The sequence below is a fragment of the Limulus polyphemus genome, unplaced genomic scaffold (assembly GCF_000517525.1).
Source record: "Limulus polyphemus unplaced genomic scaffold, Limulus_polyphemus-2.1.2 Scaffold3972, whole genome shotgun sequence".
Classification (NCBI taxonomy): Eukaryota; Metazoa; Arthropoda; class Merostomata; order Xiphosura; family Limulidae; genus Limulus; species Limulus polyphemus.
In genome coordinates, this window is record NW_013669582.1 from 77,198 (window position 1) to 93,146 (window position 15,949).

Sequence of the window (15,949 nt, forward strand, 5' to 3'; positions counted from 1 at the left end):
CAAAAAAAAAAAAAAAATTATTTTCAGCCCTGTGACGTGCGATTTGGTGATAACAAAAAAAAAAGTGCAATATGTCATGTAATTTTTGTCATTAATTCATTTCTGTTTTTATCATGGAATTTACAAGCATTTTTTAAATATTGGTATGAAAACTAGTACAGTGAAATGTTGTTTTTTTGACGTAAGTAATGTTAATTAACTTTACGTACTGATGAATTCCTTAGGATTAGAACACGGTTATTTTAACGATCAAATTTTTATTTTCTTTATCTCTATATAGCTAAAAAGCTACCTAAAAATGAACATTCAGCAAGCGGTGTGTCTGGGCCAGGAAGACGAGGAGTGGATCTAAGTGAAAACCAACAGCAGTCTAGTGGTGGATGTTGCAAATGATGAAAAGTATTGTGTAATTCGGGATAAAAGTTTTTTTTCTGGCTCTTTTGCCCTGGTGTAATATACACTGGAAAAATTATGTATGTATATGTATATATATATAAATTTTCCATCTTTGAAGAAAAAAAGAAAAAATGTGTGGCTTTGAAAAAGGGTCCACATTATATTAGTACTCTTCAGACACGAGCTAAACCATAGACCGTAATGTTTGCTTTTATACTATAAACGTTATTAAAAGGTAAAATATTGGCTATCCATCAACATGTATTTGTAGGACTGGGAACAAATATTTCGACTAGAAATTATAATAATTATGTGAAAAATTTAATCAGAATTTTATAAGATGTTTATTTGACTTCTTTGATAGCGTTACCTTCTTTTTTATAATATTAGATTTTTGTTTGGACTTAGATGAGTGTATCATTATAATTTCATTTTCAAAATTCAGACAATTTATCAGATTTTACCCCAACAACAAAATAACGATGAGAAAGTTTAATAGTGACACACACATCAAATTCACAGTTGTTTGACGATAGCTTGCTGTATATAGTTGGTAAATAAATGTCATTATTGAATACATCAAAATTTACATTTACTCTGTTATCTTTAGAAGTTTAATTGGAGGGTTTTATTTATTAGCTACTTGATTTGTACAATTACTTGCTGATTAATATGCAAAAAAGAACAGCTTTTTATTTTATGTATATGTATATATATATAAAGGAAAATTGAGGCTATATTCTGCTAATCTGATTTAACTTGAACTAATGTTTAGATAGTTACGATTTTTTATACAAATATTAAAACAGAACTTTAAACCATTGCTCATAATTTTTGTAGGTTTAGGTAACACTATTCTCAGTGTAGTATGTAACCACCTTGTCCTAAGAAAAAATATCAAAATATATATATGTATATATATTTCATTTGTATCTTCTACTTTCTATGATTTATTAAAGTTTAAAAGCTGCTAAACATTGATGTATGAAGAAGTCTTGATTAATTGTCAATATGGAATTAATTAGTTGTGTTTGAGGTGTTATGCTACATAACTTCTAAAGCTTTTGTTATCACGGATTTGTTGTGATGTTGAGAAAATTGTTGGTCAAAAAAATCAGCACTTGAAGAAATTTAACTCGTTAGGCTTACGGAAAACGCAAAGTTAGTATTTGCCCTTGTGGAATAGATGGCTGTACCACACTGGAAGAATTTGAAAAACAAGATTTAATAATTCTATATGTGGAAGTTATAGCTGCTTGAATTTGTAATGTTGGTTATAATTATGCCTCTTTAATTTTCCTTGTAATGTAACAAGTAGGCTTCCTATAAAGCTCTATAAAGTGTGCTAAAAGTATCCTATTAGTTAGCATATACTTAATAGAAGGGAACTTTTAACAAGTTTACGTGAACTGTTTTCATTATTTTAATTTTAAAATGAGATACCATTAAACATTGAGGCCTTTTGAAAATTTATAAATGTCTTTTTTTTCTTTAATTATTCATACTTTCGTGCTTTTCAAGATGTCTTATTTTCTGTTTGTTTTTGTAATTAATGAATATATAAAGTTATTATATTTAAAGTAATACTAAATAACATTAGGAAAAAACTTTCGACAACTAGATAACCTGAGATCATGTTCTTATTTATACAGAACCAAAATTTAGGAACTTTTTTTGGGGGAAGGGGGCTAAAACCAAAGAAATTTGTCATATAACAGTATCGTGTAAGCTACTTTTTAAATAAGTAAGGTAGAGTGGAAGCGTACGTTTAGTACTATTTTATGCGCTTAGGTTTGAAATAAAATTTGAAAGTTTATTGAATTTTTAATATAATGTGAATAAAATATGTTATATAAAGTAGGTCCTGTTTTTGAAGTATTAAACATTTCTTATCTTCCAGACAATATAAATAGTGTTAGTCTTTTCATTAATTAAGAAAGTTAACATATTCTTAAATGTGAAGTAAGACCCAGAATTCTTAAAACTAATATGCTTTTTTAAATTTATTTGAGAAAAACATTTCTAAATCTTTGACATTAGATATATAAATATTTAAGAACCATGTGCAATGGGATTCCTATTAGGAATGTGTGACAATACATGTAACAGAAGCATCACATAGTATGCCGTTATATCTTTGATAGGCAACAGTTGGGTCATAGATAACTTTAATACAAAGTATGCCTTGGTAAGATTAACTTGTGATTAATGGGTGCACACTTTGTTTGACTTCAGATATGAATTCCCCCAAATACTTGTACAGGTCATTTATATATATATATATATATACACATTAAGCCTAAACAGTCACAGGGTGCATTTAATTATTAGTTCGAAACTATGAAGTTAAATGATAATTTGTGAACTGTGAATATACTTTTCCTCTGATAACCTGCATGTGCTAATTTTCTTGATAATGTTAGGTAAAGATTATCCGTTGCATTCCAGAAATACAGAGACAATTCTGCAGCTGAAATTTCACATCATTTTTTTTTTTTCACTTATAATTTGCATATAATGATGTAAATGAATAAGTTTTTTTTCCCTTATTTTTTAAAAATATTAACACTGGGACATATCAAGATTGGCATAGTTTGTAAATTCAATCAAAGTGTTTCATTGGTCACTTTAGAAGATAAGTACAAACCAGTCAATTACAGAGCCTATGGTGATAATGCAAATTTTTTCTTTCAGCTTGAAAAGTATAATAATGTGATTAAACTACCAGAAAACCAGTTGTAGCACACACAGAGAGATTGGGTGTCAAAATTGCAACAAAACAGTAGGACATAAGATAAACCTGCAGAAACTAGCAGTAGCAATACAGTTAAGACGTTCAGTAAAAACCAGCTCTGTAAAATTTATATAAACTTAAATGTGCTAAAACTACCAAAAAAACTAACTCTGTAAAAAGGAAAGCGAGATGCCTATAATTTTCCCTTCTATCCAAATTTTTTCCGTGGCGATTATAAACACATTTACCTGTGCCTTTTAATTATTTGATTGTGATGTTATAAACACTAAGTCATTTATGTAGTAGTCAAAATATACTGCACTTATAAGTAGGTGCGACAAATCGATTTTACTTTTTCAAAATAAAAAATGTTTGAGATACAATAGAAAACATGTAAAATTATTATATAACTATGCTACCAAACTTCTATTGGGTTTTATATACAGACGTTTTCATCAGTCGTCCTCACAATACAACATATTAAATTGTGTTCAATCTAGACGTTGGTCGGTTTATATTATCCCGTTGTTTTATTGTGCAAGTGTATTATGGTACTATTATTAGCAATCAGTGATAAATGTTTTGTTTATTACTATACATTCCCTGTAACGATTACTTTGTGTAAATGGTAAAGCATTATTATTACAGGGTTAGTGATTAATATCAAAATGTATATTAGAAACAGGTGAAGAGTACCTGATGATACTGTAAACATTTGTTGGGGTAATTAAGATGGTAATTACATAATTAAACATTAGAATCTGTTCAGTAAGTAAATCCAGAAACTTGGTGGATTGGCTTGAGTCTCTTATGGCACAGCTGTATTTGTGTTGTTTTACTTTTGTCTTAGCAATCAATTCATTCATTGGTTTGTAAGAAGAGTTATAAGAATAAGCTAGTGATTGTAAAAAAAAACACTATGTATTTAATTCTCTTGGTACTGTAGAAAGTTGAGACAAATAAAAAGGTTTTTCAAAACATGGTTTTACTTTCCAAGAAGTTAAATATCAGCAGTATTGATAAAAGATTAACTTTAACTTGGAAACAAGAACCGGAACATGGTAGTGTTGTTTTGTAGATTTTCTCATGACAAGTTTTAAAAGACACGCTGTTGTAAATCAAAGAAAATTGAAGTGTTGTCATCTGTGACACAGTTAATAAAACTAACAAAATTAATTAAGCTTACCCTTCTAACATACCTGAAATAAGATGAGTACATCCGTTAGACAGAAATGGAAGAACTATCAAATTTATCCAGGAAAGGTCTAGCTTAAGAACTGTGCAATGTATAGGTAAGTATGTAAATAATGGAAGAGAGATACACTGGGACCCTGCAGTAAGGAGGTCATTTCAAAAGCTCCATGCCAGTTTTAGAACTCATATATAAAAAGGCCTCGTAAACAGATAAGTGAAAATGTTTGGGTCCAAAATGGACCAATGAGTTCCGCACTATAACAGACCTCATTATAATAGGGTCCCAGTGTATTTAAGAATTTTAGCAAGTGAGTTCTTGCTAGTTTTCCTTAAGTTGTAAAATAGTCTTTAAGAGCTTATTGTTGTATCTTAATAGCTAGAATTGGACAAGGTTTTACTTTTGTGTTTTTAATAATCTTGAGAAATTGAAACTTCTGCAAGTTATTGTGTGGACTTAAATTATTTCTTAAGTAAATATTACTCTTTTTAATATTTTTTGTTTTGTATCAAGTTTGTATAGGTTCTGTTCATCTATAAAAAAAGGATTTCAGGTGTACGATAAACAGTTAAAATCAACTATACATCTGAATAGTTCAACATAAAACCTTTTGATAAACCTTGGAATTGTGGCATGAAAGAAGCAAAATTTCAAAAGGTGACCAACAATTTATGGAAATGTTGAATAATTACAAGAAGGATATGGAAGAATATAAGAAATTATATAATGACAAAAATTTGGAACAATATAAAAGAAAAATGGAAAAGTGAGATTCATGTGAAAATGTTACAAAACCCAATTTGAAACTCGACAGAAAAAATTGAAAGAATAGGTTCAGGAGATGAAACAGTGGAAAGCATAACAGAAAATTTTTAAGTGATCAACAATTCAAAGACTAAAAAAAAGTTATTTTGAATAATAAGTTCATCATTAGACGGAAACAAAAAAGGGGGTTACAAGACGTTAATATCGGGCTCTCAGTTGTTAGGGTTAAGATGGCTGTAGCGGAGAGAGAGAGAGATTGGATATCAAAGTTGCAACAAAACAATGGGTCATAAATCTGTAGAGTCTATAATTAGCAATACAGTTTGGAGGCTTGATGAAAAGTAACATACAGATCAATTTTATATAGAGCATCTGCATCTTTTAACAATGTTCAGAAATTTCAGCATAGATCTTGCCATTGGAGCTATGTCTATATATATAATAAAAATATCGTGTAAAGCAGTTGTTCTGATTATTTAAAAAGCAAACAGCAAACAAGCAACTGCACAATTAAACAAATTACCAGTAATAATATATGCTAATCTGTTGTGTACGGTCTCCATTTCTTCAAAAGATACCTTTCTGGTGTGCCTTTTTTGTAAACATGTTAAATTACATTATTAAACTTGTATGATTCTTTAATTTGAAATAACTATAATCATATATTTCAAAACATAATAATGCAACAATTTAAGTCTCATTCAAGGAAAGTTTGTTTGTACGTAAACTTATCAAACCAATTTAGTTGGTAGAAGTGTTATTTTTTTTTTTTAAGTCATTTTTCATTTTTAAAATAACCCTCTTTTTATCTGACTAATTTTGTTTGCTAAAGATTAAGTCAGACAAAATAATTATGTATATAAAATATATTCTAATCAACTCTGAAATAAACCTGAAACTTTTAATGCTTACAAAATTATCACATCATTCAATGTCATTAAACACATACATGGAACTCCATGTGATATCATAGTCAAGAAATATGTTTTCCAAAATAAAACAAACCCCTGTTGTTGTTGTTTCTTTTTTATAAAAGAAATTGTAGCATTAGTAAAGTATATTTTATATTGAAGTTTTAAAGTTGTTTGCTGCTTTTGTTTGTATGAAAGTCACATGGCCTTGGTCATCATGTTACCTATTCGTAATAAGTGGTCATTAAGGAAATAAATAACTAAAGATTAAAGACTTATCTATAACAAAAACTTTCTTGCAAATCTATCCAGAATTAATAGAAGAATTTCCTCATCAACAGGATTGATATCCTGAATTAATTTAGTGTACATGAATTTAATTTTTGCTATACATTCTGTATATATAATAAGTACAGAAATTATGGGATAAAACTGGTAAAAGTGATGGATGACAGTAATAATTACACAGGTTTATAAATATTAGTTGAGGATTTTTTAAAAGTTTGATCTCGTATCAATGTGTGAAAGTGGTGAAGATTCCACATTGTTGTGGATTAAACTGTAGTGGAAAAATAAAAGTTGGGCTAGCATTGGATCACACGAGGCTAATTTTGTTTAAAAAAAAATTTTTATTCTGTCAGACAAAAACAATTATACAGCCAGACAATTTCAGGGTATTTTATCTTTCGATTCTATACTGGAACTTATGGAATAATTCCATAATTATTTAGTTCCAAAAAACAATGCACAAGATGTATTCTGATCATCTTCAAAATAAACCTGAAACTTTCAATCCTTATAAAATTATCACATTATTCAATGCGGTTAAACATGTATATGGAATTCCATGCAACATTATAGTCACAAAGCAAGTTTGCCAAAACTAATGTGTTTTTTTTTTTATTTATATAACAAATTTAGCAAAATATTATTTCGAAGCCAAGCAATCCACACTAATATTGGAACAAAGAATACAATATTTGACCCCAGCGCAACCTGGTTTTTAGTGTACACATTTTATTATTTATAAACTAATTCCACATTATTGGTGGAAAAAAAACCTTTACTTTTAATATCTAACTTAAAGAAAAATAACCACTTACTTTAATTTAGTTATATAAAATAGATAATATTAAATACAACTGTACGTAACATTACACTAAACAACATATTTGAAACACTCCACAACTGCTACAGTAAATATAACCCCACTTGCAATTCTAGGGTTTTATAAAAGTTACATTCACGCTGTAATCCAATTGATAAAAGTACATAACTCAAAATTCTTATTTTTAATGCAACAAAATTTCTTTTACTATTAACACTTTCATGGATGAATTACATTAAACATTTGCTGGAAATACTACAGTAAATAATATGAAAATGCACTCTACCAGTAAAAAGAAATGGTGTCCGAAGTTATATACCGTTTCGGTTTCTTTGTTAGAAACCATAGAATTACTAGTGCTAGCCAACTGTTTTAAAAAATGTTAATCATATACCTTAGGCACTTGGATTACTATAAAACAAAAAGAACAGTCAAACTTCATCGTTTTCTGTGTAAAATCACTCAAAATAACTTCTAAAATAATTACTGAAAATTTACTGGTACGTGAGGTATTTGTTTACAAACAATTTCATTTTGTATTAATAATCATAATATTTTGAAACTTAACATTGAAAAATCACTCCTAATGTTTTGGTCTTTTACTTTAAGTCAAATATACAAGTAATACAACACTAGTAAAATATTTATATATATTGATGAGTACAGATTTGGATATGTGGAAATTTGAAGCACAAAAGTACTAAACTGTTTTTAAATTGTAATAAATTTTTTCTGTCTGAAAAATATATAAATTTGAATATCTTTATTCTTTCGCTCGCATGTTTATTTTATTTACATCTTCCCAAACAAATATTCAACTTAAAATTATAATTGTTTTTTCTAAGTACTGCAAAACTTTATATCTGAACTGTGTCACATGTGAGATTGCAAACAAAGTATACAAGTTTCTAAATTTTTCAGACTAATCCTTCTTTATCAATACTTTCATATAGAATTTCAATATTATGCTTTATACAACTTAAACACACATCCATTTATATTTGTAAGTCCACAGTAGACATAAACCTATTAAAAAGATCTTAAAACATTTGTATTTTTTCCAAAAGTAATATGCTTTGTTTTGTTTTTTTCGTGGTAAAAAATTAACAAGCACATCCCTCTGACGTTGTTTTCTGTTGACTGGTCAACTTAATCTGATCTGGAAATTCATTATAAAGGTCAACTTGTGACTCCTGACCAAGTGCATCCTTGGCAACTGTTTGAAAGGCTTGTTCAACGTTGTTGCCCTCCTTAGCACTTGTTTCAAAATAAGGAATGTTGTTTTTAGTCTGACACCATCCTTGGGCTCTCTTTGTCGACACCTGCAAAGAGAACCAATTTTTCTTGTATCTACATCAATTCTAACTTCAGCTGTACTTTCCTCTATTCATTTATTTTCATTCAACATGGGTGAACTTCAATGACGTTTATGGTAGACTATTTCTAATGTATCTACATTACGATACTGTCTTGTAAATCATGTACACATGGTTCACATTACCTGATCTTTTGAGCCATGCTCGTAATGCATCATTACCTATAATTAAATATTCTTGTACTGTCATCTTGAAAAGTTGGTAAAACCATTCTTCATGATAATTTACGATAGTGCATACTGATCACACTTTTTTAATTACAATTTAAATCACAAAAATGGTATAGCATAAACAACACTATAGACGAACGGCTGTATTATTACATTTAAACTTTCTATACATGGAAGAAACATGTTCAATTTGGAGTATTCTTTAACAAGTACATTACACATTTGTAAAATGTTTATTATTCTAATGTGCGAAATGTAAAAAACTTTCACTTGCTTACCATACACTGCAGTAAACTCGTATTTCCAAAATATATAAAACAACTGCATACATTAATGAAATCATCCACAATGTAGTATTTTCACACTTGCATTTAAACTGTGCATATGAAGTTCACTTATATCAAAAATATGAAGCATATTTATGGATCGATCATATTACCAAAAATTTGTTTCAAGTCTTAATCATTCACGAGATTGCCAGGTTATTTATACTCGCACATAGATAGGTTTTAAGTCCTAGTAATACATACAGGACAGACTTGCTGATGAAATATCCACCACATTTATAGCTGCATTATTCCTATGGTGACTGGCACAAACATTACTGTATACAAACACTTTTATCACTGGAAGTGATATATACCATAGTATTATCACACCATTCGAGTGTCAAGTTTTTCATTTTGTTCTTACACAATGTTGCTGAATAAAAACTGCTACTAGGAAAAACTTTTACTAAAAGTACTTGCCTTATTGTTATTCTTCAGTGGTCTTTGGATTTATACACAATGAAAAACACTTAATACATCACCATGCTTGACCACACTAGCACTACAAAACTTGCATCTTGATCTCAAGAGCATATCATGGTCTGAAAGCCAACAGTTTCAAAACCAAACCAAAACTATTAATCCAATTCTGTCGAGGAATGCATGTCAGTAACATTTTGTTTGTTTCTTGTTTCATTGTATTATTTTAATATGGTTCTCAGCTATCTGATTATAGATAAACAGGATGAAACTAGTTACTCACTGACATAAGTTCAACCATTTCTACAGAGTCAGGACAACAAATAACATCATATTCTCAGAAACTTTTAGATGTAGCAAATTAATTAGTGACAGTGAAACATTCCATTTTTTAGATGTGGCATATTAATTACTGACAGTGAAACATTCAATTTTTTAAATGTGGCATATTAATTACTGACAGTAAAACATCCAATTTTTTAGATGTGGCATATTAATTACTGACAGTGAAACATTCAATTTTTTAAATGTGGCATATTAATTACTGACAGTGAAACATTCCATTTTTTAAATGTGGCATATTAATTACTGACAGTGAAACATTCCATTTTTTAGATGTGGCATATTAATTACTGACAGTGAAACATTCAATTTTTTCATTATTTTTTTAATTAGATTTATTTTGAAACTTATCTCCAAATTAATATTAATCATTGACATCCATGATTTGCTTTCTACAGGTTTTCTGTCACTGGTAATATCCTGCCCATTTCTTAGAAATATTGCCTGTCAACAACTCTAGCCCAAACTGTACCACACACTATTATGTTATGTGCTACAGTCAATGTTTAGTGTGTTCTTTTTTTATAACGAATCAAAAGAAAAGTATTTATAAAGAATTATTTTATTAAGTATATATTTTTTATAATTAATTAATTAATTGAATAAATATAAGTACAAATATGAAATAAAAACCCACCAAACTGACAATATTTGTTCTATCTTTGAACTGACAGATTTTACCAAAATAATCACTGTCCATTTTTTTTTCCCCATCTTTCCTACACAAACATGTGAACGATGTAACTGTACAGGTTATTCCTTCAATGACTACTGATCTGGGGACTGTTTTATTAATCCACTAAAAGTTGTAAGATAAAAATAACTTAGTTAGCAGAAGAAGCCTATCTCTAGATGGTGTTCTGTTTTTGATTTTAGTCTGTAGTAAAACAGTCCTCTGGGGTTTTAGGAGGATTGTATGATGCTCTTTCTTCTGTTTAGGCAAGAACTTAGCTATTGTTTATGTAATGAATATCAAACTTAATGATAAATAAAATTATCAATGGAGACAAAACAATGTTAATGCATACTGACATGCTAAATGTGCCAGAATTAACCTGGATGTGCTTTTTTGGTGTTAATGATATTTTTTTTGCCATCAATGTCTTAAAAAATTTAATCACCGAACTACATGAAATTCATTGATCAATCGTGGTTTTTGTATGTAAAATAAAATTCCTTCATATTTCCCATTTCGGGAACAAAAAGTATAAAAATTCAATGACTTTTCCTCATTTCCCCGACCTGTGTGGGAACCATGTGTACACCAAGGAACAATAGTAAGTAACTTCATTAATAAAAACACCCCCAATGGTAAAGTCTGAGGGTTTAATACCTACAGTGGACACAGCACAGATAACCCACTGTGCAGCCTTGCGCTTAATAACTAACAAACAACCATTAAAAAAACACTACAGGTAAAAACTTAAAATACAAAGTAATACGTCTTTGAACACGGGGGAGTGTAGAGTAATTCTATAACAGATGTTGTATAAACTCACATCCTTACTCAAACATACGTACATAAAAATATCAACTTTTCATTGTGTATCGTAAAGGGGTGCATATAAACATATGAAGGTCAAATACAACCACTAAATAAAAGCAATCCAGACTAATGGTCAGTGCTATCATATTTGGTCAAAGTTTTTTTTTTCTTTTGGTGATCTAGATTTGTTTAAAATAAGAATATGTAAAATGTGAAATTAACCTTTGCAGTGCCATTAAGTACATTTAGCTTGGAGTGTATGTTAATATTTGTAGCATTTAGAACCTGCATGATATTTACACACGTGTTTCAGTAATTACCGTTCTGTTTTCCAGATCTATTTTATTTCCAATAACAACAAACGGGAAATTCTCAGGATTCCTGGGTGAAGCTTGAATAAGGAATTCATCCCTCCAAGAATCTAAGGACTTGAACGAATTCGGGGCAGTCACGTCAAAGACAAGCACACAACAGTCTGCTCCTCTGTAGAAAGCAACACCTAAAGATTGAAACCTTTCTTGTCCAGCTGTATCCCAGATCTGCATGAAAAAAAAAACATGATTCACTACTTGTGTAGTCAGAAACTAGAAATAATCAAACTGACCAAAAAATATTAGTGCACACATCCATAAGCATTAAATAAGATATTATTATTATCAAATTCTACCTTGATGATTGTAAATAAATGTCATTTATAAATAAAATGAACTTGAAATTTGAAAAATATTTTTTTCAGATCAAAATAGTTACTTCACATACAGGCATACCTGACAGGGATTAAAATATTGATGGGCATACCCGAGAGTGATTAAAATATTGATGGGCATACCCGAGAGGGATTAAAATACTGACGGGCATACCCGAGAGGAATTAAAATACTGACAGGCATACCTGACAGGGATTAAAATACTGATGGGCATACCTGACAGGGATTAAAATATTGATGGACATACCCGAGATGGATTAAAATACTGATGGGCATACCAGACAAGGATTAAAATACTGACGGGCATACCTGTCAGGGATTAAAATATTGATGGGCATACCCGAGAGGGATTAAAATACTGACAGGCATACCTGACAAGGATAAAAAGACTGACAGGTGTTAAAATACTACTTTAGGATTTAACATCCAATATTTGTGTCAAAAAAAATTTACTACATTAATTTTTGCCACTAAATTATGAAGAACAATTCTGCCAAGTGGATCTTCTGCTGAGGATAGAATGCATTTATAAAATCTTTAATACCCATTAGATGGAAAACAAGAAATAAAACAGGGGAAAAAAATGTTCATGACAATAAGAATTATTTCATAAGATAAGTTGCCCCTTGACAGCATTCAAAATCTGAAGATGACATGGTGAGATTCATCTTACACGTGTCACCGATTTCAAACATTCAAAGACCACAATGCCTCTGTTAAGATGAGATAACATTTACCATTTTCTACTTAAATAATAAAATTTCTAAAATATTTATTATATTTTTACGCACAACTAACAATTTATACAGTTTTATGGTTTTTCTGCTGACCAATACATTCATAAAACAAGATGTTAAGGACATTATACAAGCTGAAACACAACATACATTAGGTATTTTATGACAAAACGTTTAACACCCCAAACTAACATTTTAAAGTATGTTTTGTATTAAGATACAGACGTTGGGTTCAGTAATCTGACAGTAAGTTAATTCTGGGCTTTGCATACTTACTGGCACACTAACTTCCATCTTATTGGTCTTTACTAAGCCATGTGAGAATGGAAACATCAAGCAATCAATGATTAATACTTAAAGCATTTAGTGATTAAGCTGAGTTATGGGTTTAGTTTCTACTAGTGCTCAATATTTATATACTCTGAAAAAAATTCTAGCTAAGTAACCATACTTAAAATACATCATATTATATCAGATGTACACTTATTTTAAACACTCAGAGGAATGCACTAAGCTTAGCACAGCCATGAATTGCATAGAAATATGGAAATAAGAATCTGAATCAATCAAATATATCCATCCACATTATGTCGGGTATCAACTGATAAAGTTAGAGCTAGATATGGACATTAAAAACCAGAGATAGAAATGGTTGCATCATTTTAAACAGCTAAATCTATGAATAAATGAAAACCCAACCCCACTGATGTAGATAAAAGAAGGCAAGATTTCATGGGATTCTAGCAACCAGTGAAACGAGTATAAGACTTATAAGAAGAGGAATCTGAATCAGATCAAACTACAGGTGAAACAACAACGAAGCATTGACAAAAGTGCATAAATCCAATTCTTACAAAGTCAGTAAGGTTTCCATAGCACTCAGATTTAATGGCAAGGGATGGATAAGCGAGTTGGATAATAGTTTCATCACCACATCAATATACAAGAGGCATTTCATCCCATCATCTTAAGTTACTTCGAGCCTCAGAATTTGTTCCAATGGAGACGTGTAATCCTAAAATAAAGATATTCCAATAAGCAGTAAAAGCAATACTTATGTCTTTACCTGGCAAATCTTTACACCTACCTGCATTGTCACAAGCCTGTCTTCAACCATTAGTTCTTTTGTCAGGAAATCTGCACCTATTGTTGCCTTGTACTGGTTGCTGAATTTTCTATTAACATACTGGTTCATAAGTGATGTCTTCCCCACCCTTGAGAATAAAACAATACATAACTGCTCTTCGAGTGTGTACATTAACAAGTTTACTACCAAAATACTCGTGAACAACACAACATCTAGGTTTCCGAAGCCTATGAAATTTAATTAGTACCATCTGTGCCAAAAACAAAACAAAAATTGCCTTTCTCTACAACCAATCAACCCTCAAGGCTTGGTTCAGGGGATATTATGCACTTATCGCATGGTATACAGTTTAAGATAGTTTTAATAACGAGCTATCTTTAAATATATCCATGCTCTAAAGGTTCAGTTCAAGTTGGCTTCACAGAAAACTTGATTCTGAACAAAACTTTCAAAAAAAAAGAGGAAACTGCTACCTTAATTTTTCATTTGAGGGAAACAGACCGAACAAGTCTACATCGTACACTAATTGAAATTTTACTCTACCTGTAAACGACTCAACGTCAACTCTTATAGTACACTCACTCTAGGTTAAATGTCCACTCTAAAGCCAAGAAAATTATTAAACACAACCATCATAATGCAAGCTCAAGAAATGGACAGCCATTCAAAACACATGTACTCTATGTTCTAATAATTGTTTGTTTGTTTGAAATTAAGCACAAAGCTACACAATGGGTTATCTGTGCTCTGCCCACCACGGGTATCGAAACCCGGATTCTAGTGTTGTAAGTCCGCAGACATACCACTGTACCACTGGTGGGCATGTTCTAATACATATTAAGCAATAGTTCTATAAGTATCCTAAGTAAAGGTTGTATGAATGTGTGTGTATCTATCTATATATATAATTTTTTCTGGCCATTCCAAAGAATAGCTTAAGACTTGTAAAGACGCTATTATTGACGATATATTCATTCACTGATTTTCAAGCAATTCACTTGTCATTTTTCTGCTTAGTTTTTGTATATGTATTGGTTGCTATCCCTTTTACGATGTCGCATCAAGTGGTTTGATCATTTACCAGTAACTAACGGCTTTCGTAACAGATATAAATAAAGTTTATATATGATTGGATAAAGGAAGAATTACTTTTCTCGTCACAGTAGAGTAAATAGAGTGGCTTCGGTAGTAGTTTATGGTTTTAGTGGGAAAGTTTCTAGTCATAACACTTGTAGCATTGACCAAAGACTTTCAATAGAAAGTTATGAAGATTTAGGAACAAACCATAGAGCTGGTAGTTTTTTTATAGTTTGTATAGAACATTCTTTTCTTTTGTGAAAGTGCATACATGTTAAATTACATCTGTTTGAAAGCTACAGAATATTTTTTTCTACGAGAAGACATTAGATAAGCTTAATAAGATTTAGTGAACACAAGGGTTTTTGTTCATCATATTCAATGTATATAAATAAACTGGCAACATAATTATTTCTAATCGCAATATGTTTTAAACAAATATTATGACTTACCAGTGAGAGTAAAACAAGTTTTCATTATCAAATTTAAACAAGATCAAAAGGAATTACTGTATATTTTAAATAGAAACAAAATGGTGGTCTGATTGTCTCGATACTAACAATTCACCAAGTACAAAATGTTCGGATTATCTTTGATACAAAATGTGCCCAAGAGATGTTTTTTTTCTTTTAACAATATGTACAAATGGCAACTGCCAGTGGAAATACTGGTTTTTGTGAAAAGAAAAAAAGTAGTTTGAAAACCTACACAAAAATGTGAAAAATCTGTAGAATAAGTAAAATGTTGAGGTTTTACATCCACTTGGCAACAGTCAATCTGAAATTTGTGTTCGACACATTTAAAAAATAATCATTATACATACCCACTGTCACCCAAGATGATAACTTTCAGTAAAACCTTCTTACGTGATGTCATATTTGTTTCTGGAACAAAGATAATAAGTTCTTAAATTTCATCCTCTACAATAAATCCTTACAAGTAACACAATAAAATCAATGAGCCAAATTTATTTCAGTCACCATACACTTGCTCGAGTTTGTATCAAGTAAATCTAACCAAGTATTTAGCATATGTGAAATTATACTTGAATTATATTATTTAAATTTTTTCAAAGCTACATAACTTGCATATATATATATATATATATATATA

At 30.1% G+C, this 15,949-nt stretch overlaps 2 protein-coding genes across 6 annotated transcripts in view; one reads left to right on the forward strand and one right to left on the reverse strand.

Annotated features, from left to right (window-relative positions):
- Positions 1-4,113, forward strand: part of LOC106470376 (ras-related protein Rab-5C-like) — a 19,723-nt gene extending 15,610 nt beyond the window's left edge. For both annotated transcript variants that reach the window (XM_013930926.2, XM_013930927.2), the window contains exon 6: positions 281-4,113. In XM_013930926.2, coding sequence (XP_013786380.1) covers positions 281-393 — 113 coding nt within the window. In that variant the 3' untranslated portion in view covers positions 394-4,113. The remainder of the gene's footprint in view (positions 1-280) is intronic.
- A 2,488-nt stretch (positions 4,114-6,601) lies between these two features.
- LOC106470375 (ras-related protein Rab-7a-like) overlaps positions 6,602-15,949 on the reverse strand; it is a 14,807-nt gene continuing 5,459 nt past the window's right edge. For all 4 annotated transcript variants that reach the window (XM_013930925.2, XM_022398976.1, XM_013930924.2 and 1 more), the window contains exons 2-5: positions 15,660-15,720; positions 13,760-13,886; positions 11,550-11,768; positions 6,602-8,428 (exon numbers count right to left, since the gene is read on the reverse strand). In XM_013930925.2, the coding sequence (XP_013786379.1) occupies positions 8,210-8,428; positions 11,550-11,768; positions 13,760-13,886; positions 15,660-15,712 (618 nt within the window). In that variant the 5' untranslated portion in view covers positions 15,713-15,720 and the 3' untranslated portion in view covers positions 6,602-8,209. The remainder of the gene's footprint in view (positions 8,429-11,549; positions 11,769-13,759; positions 13,887-15,659; positions 15,721-15,949) is intronic.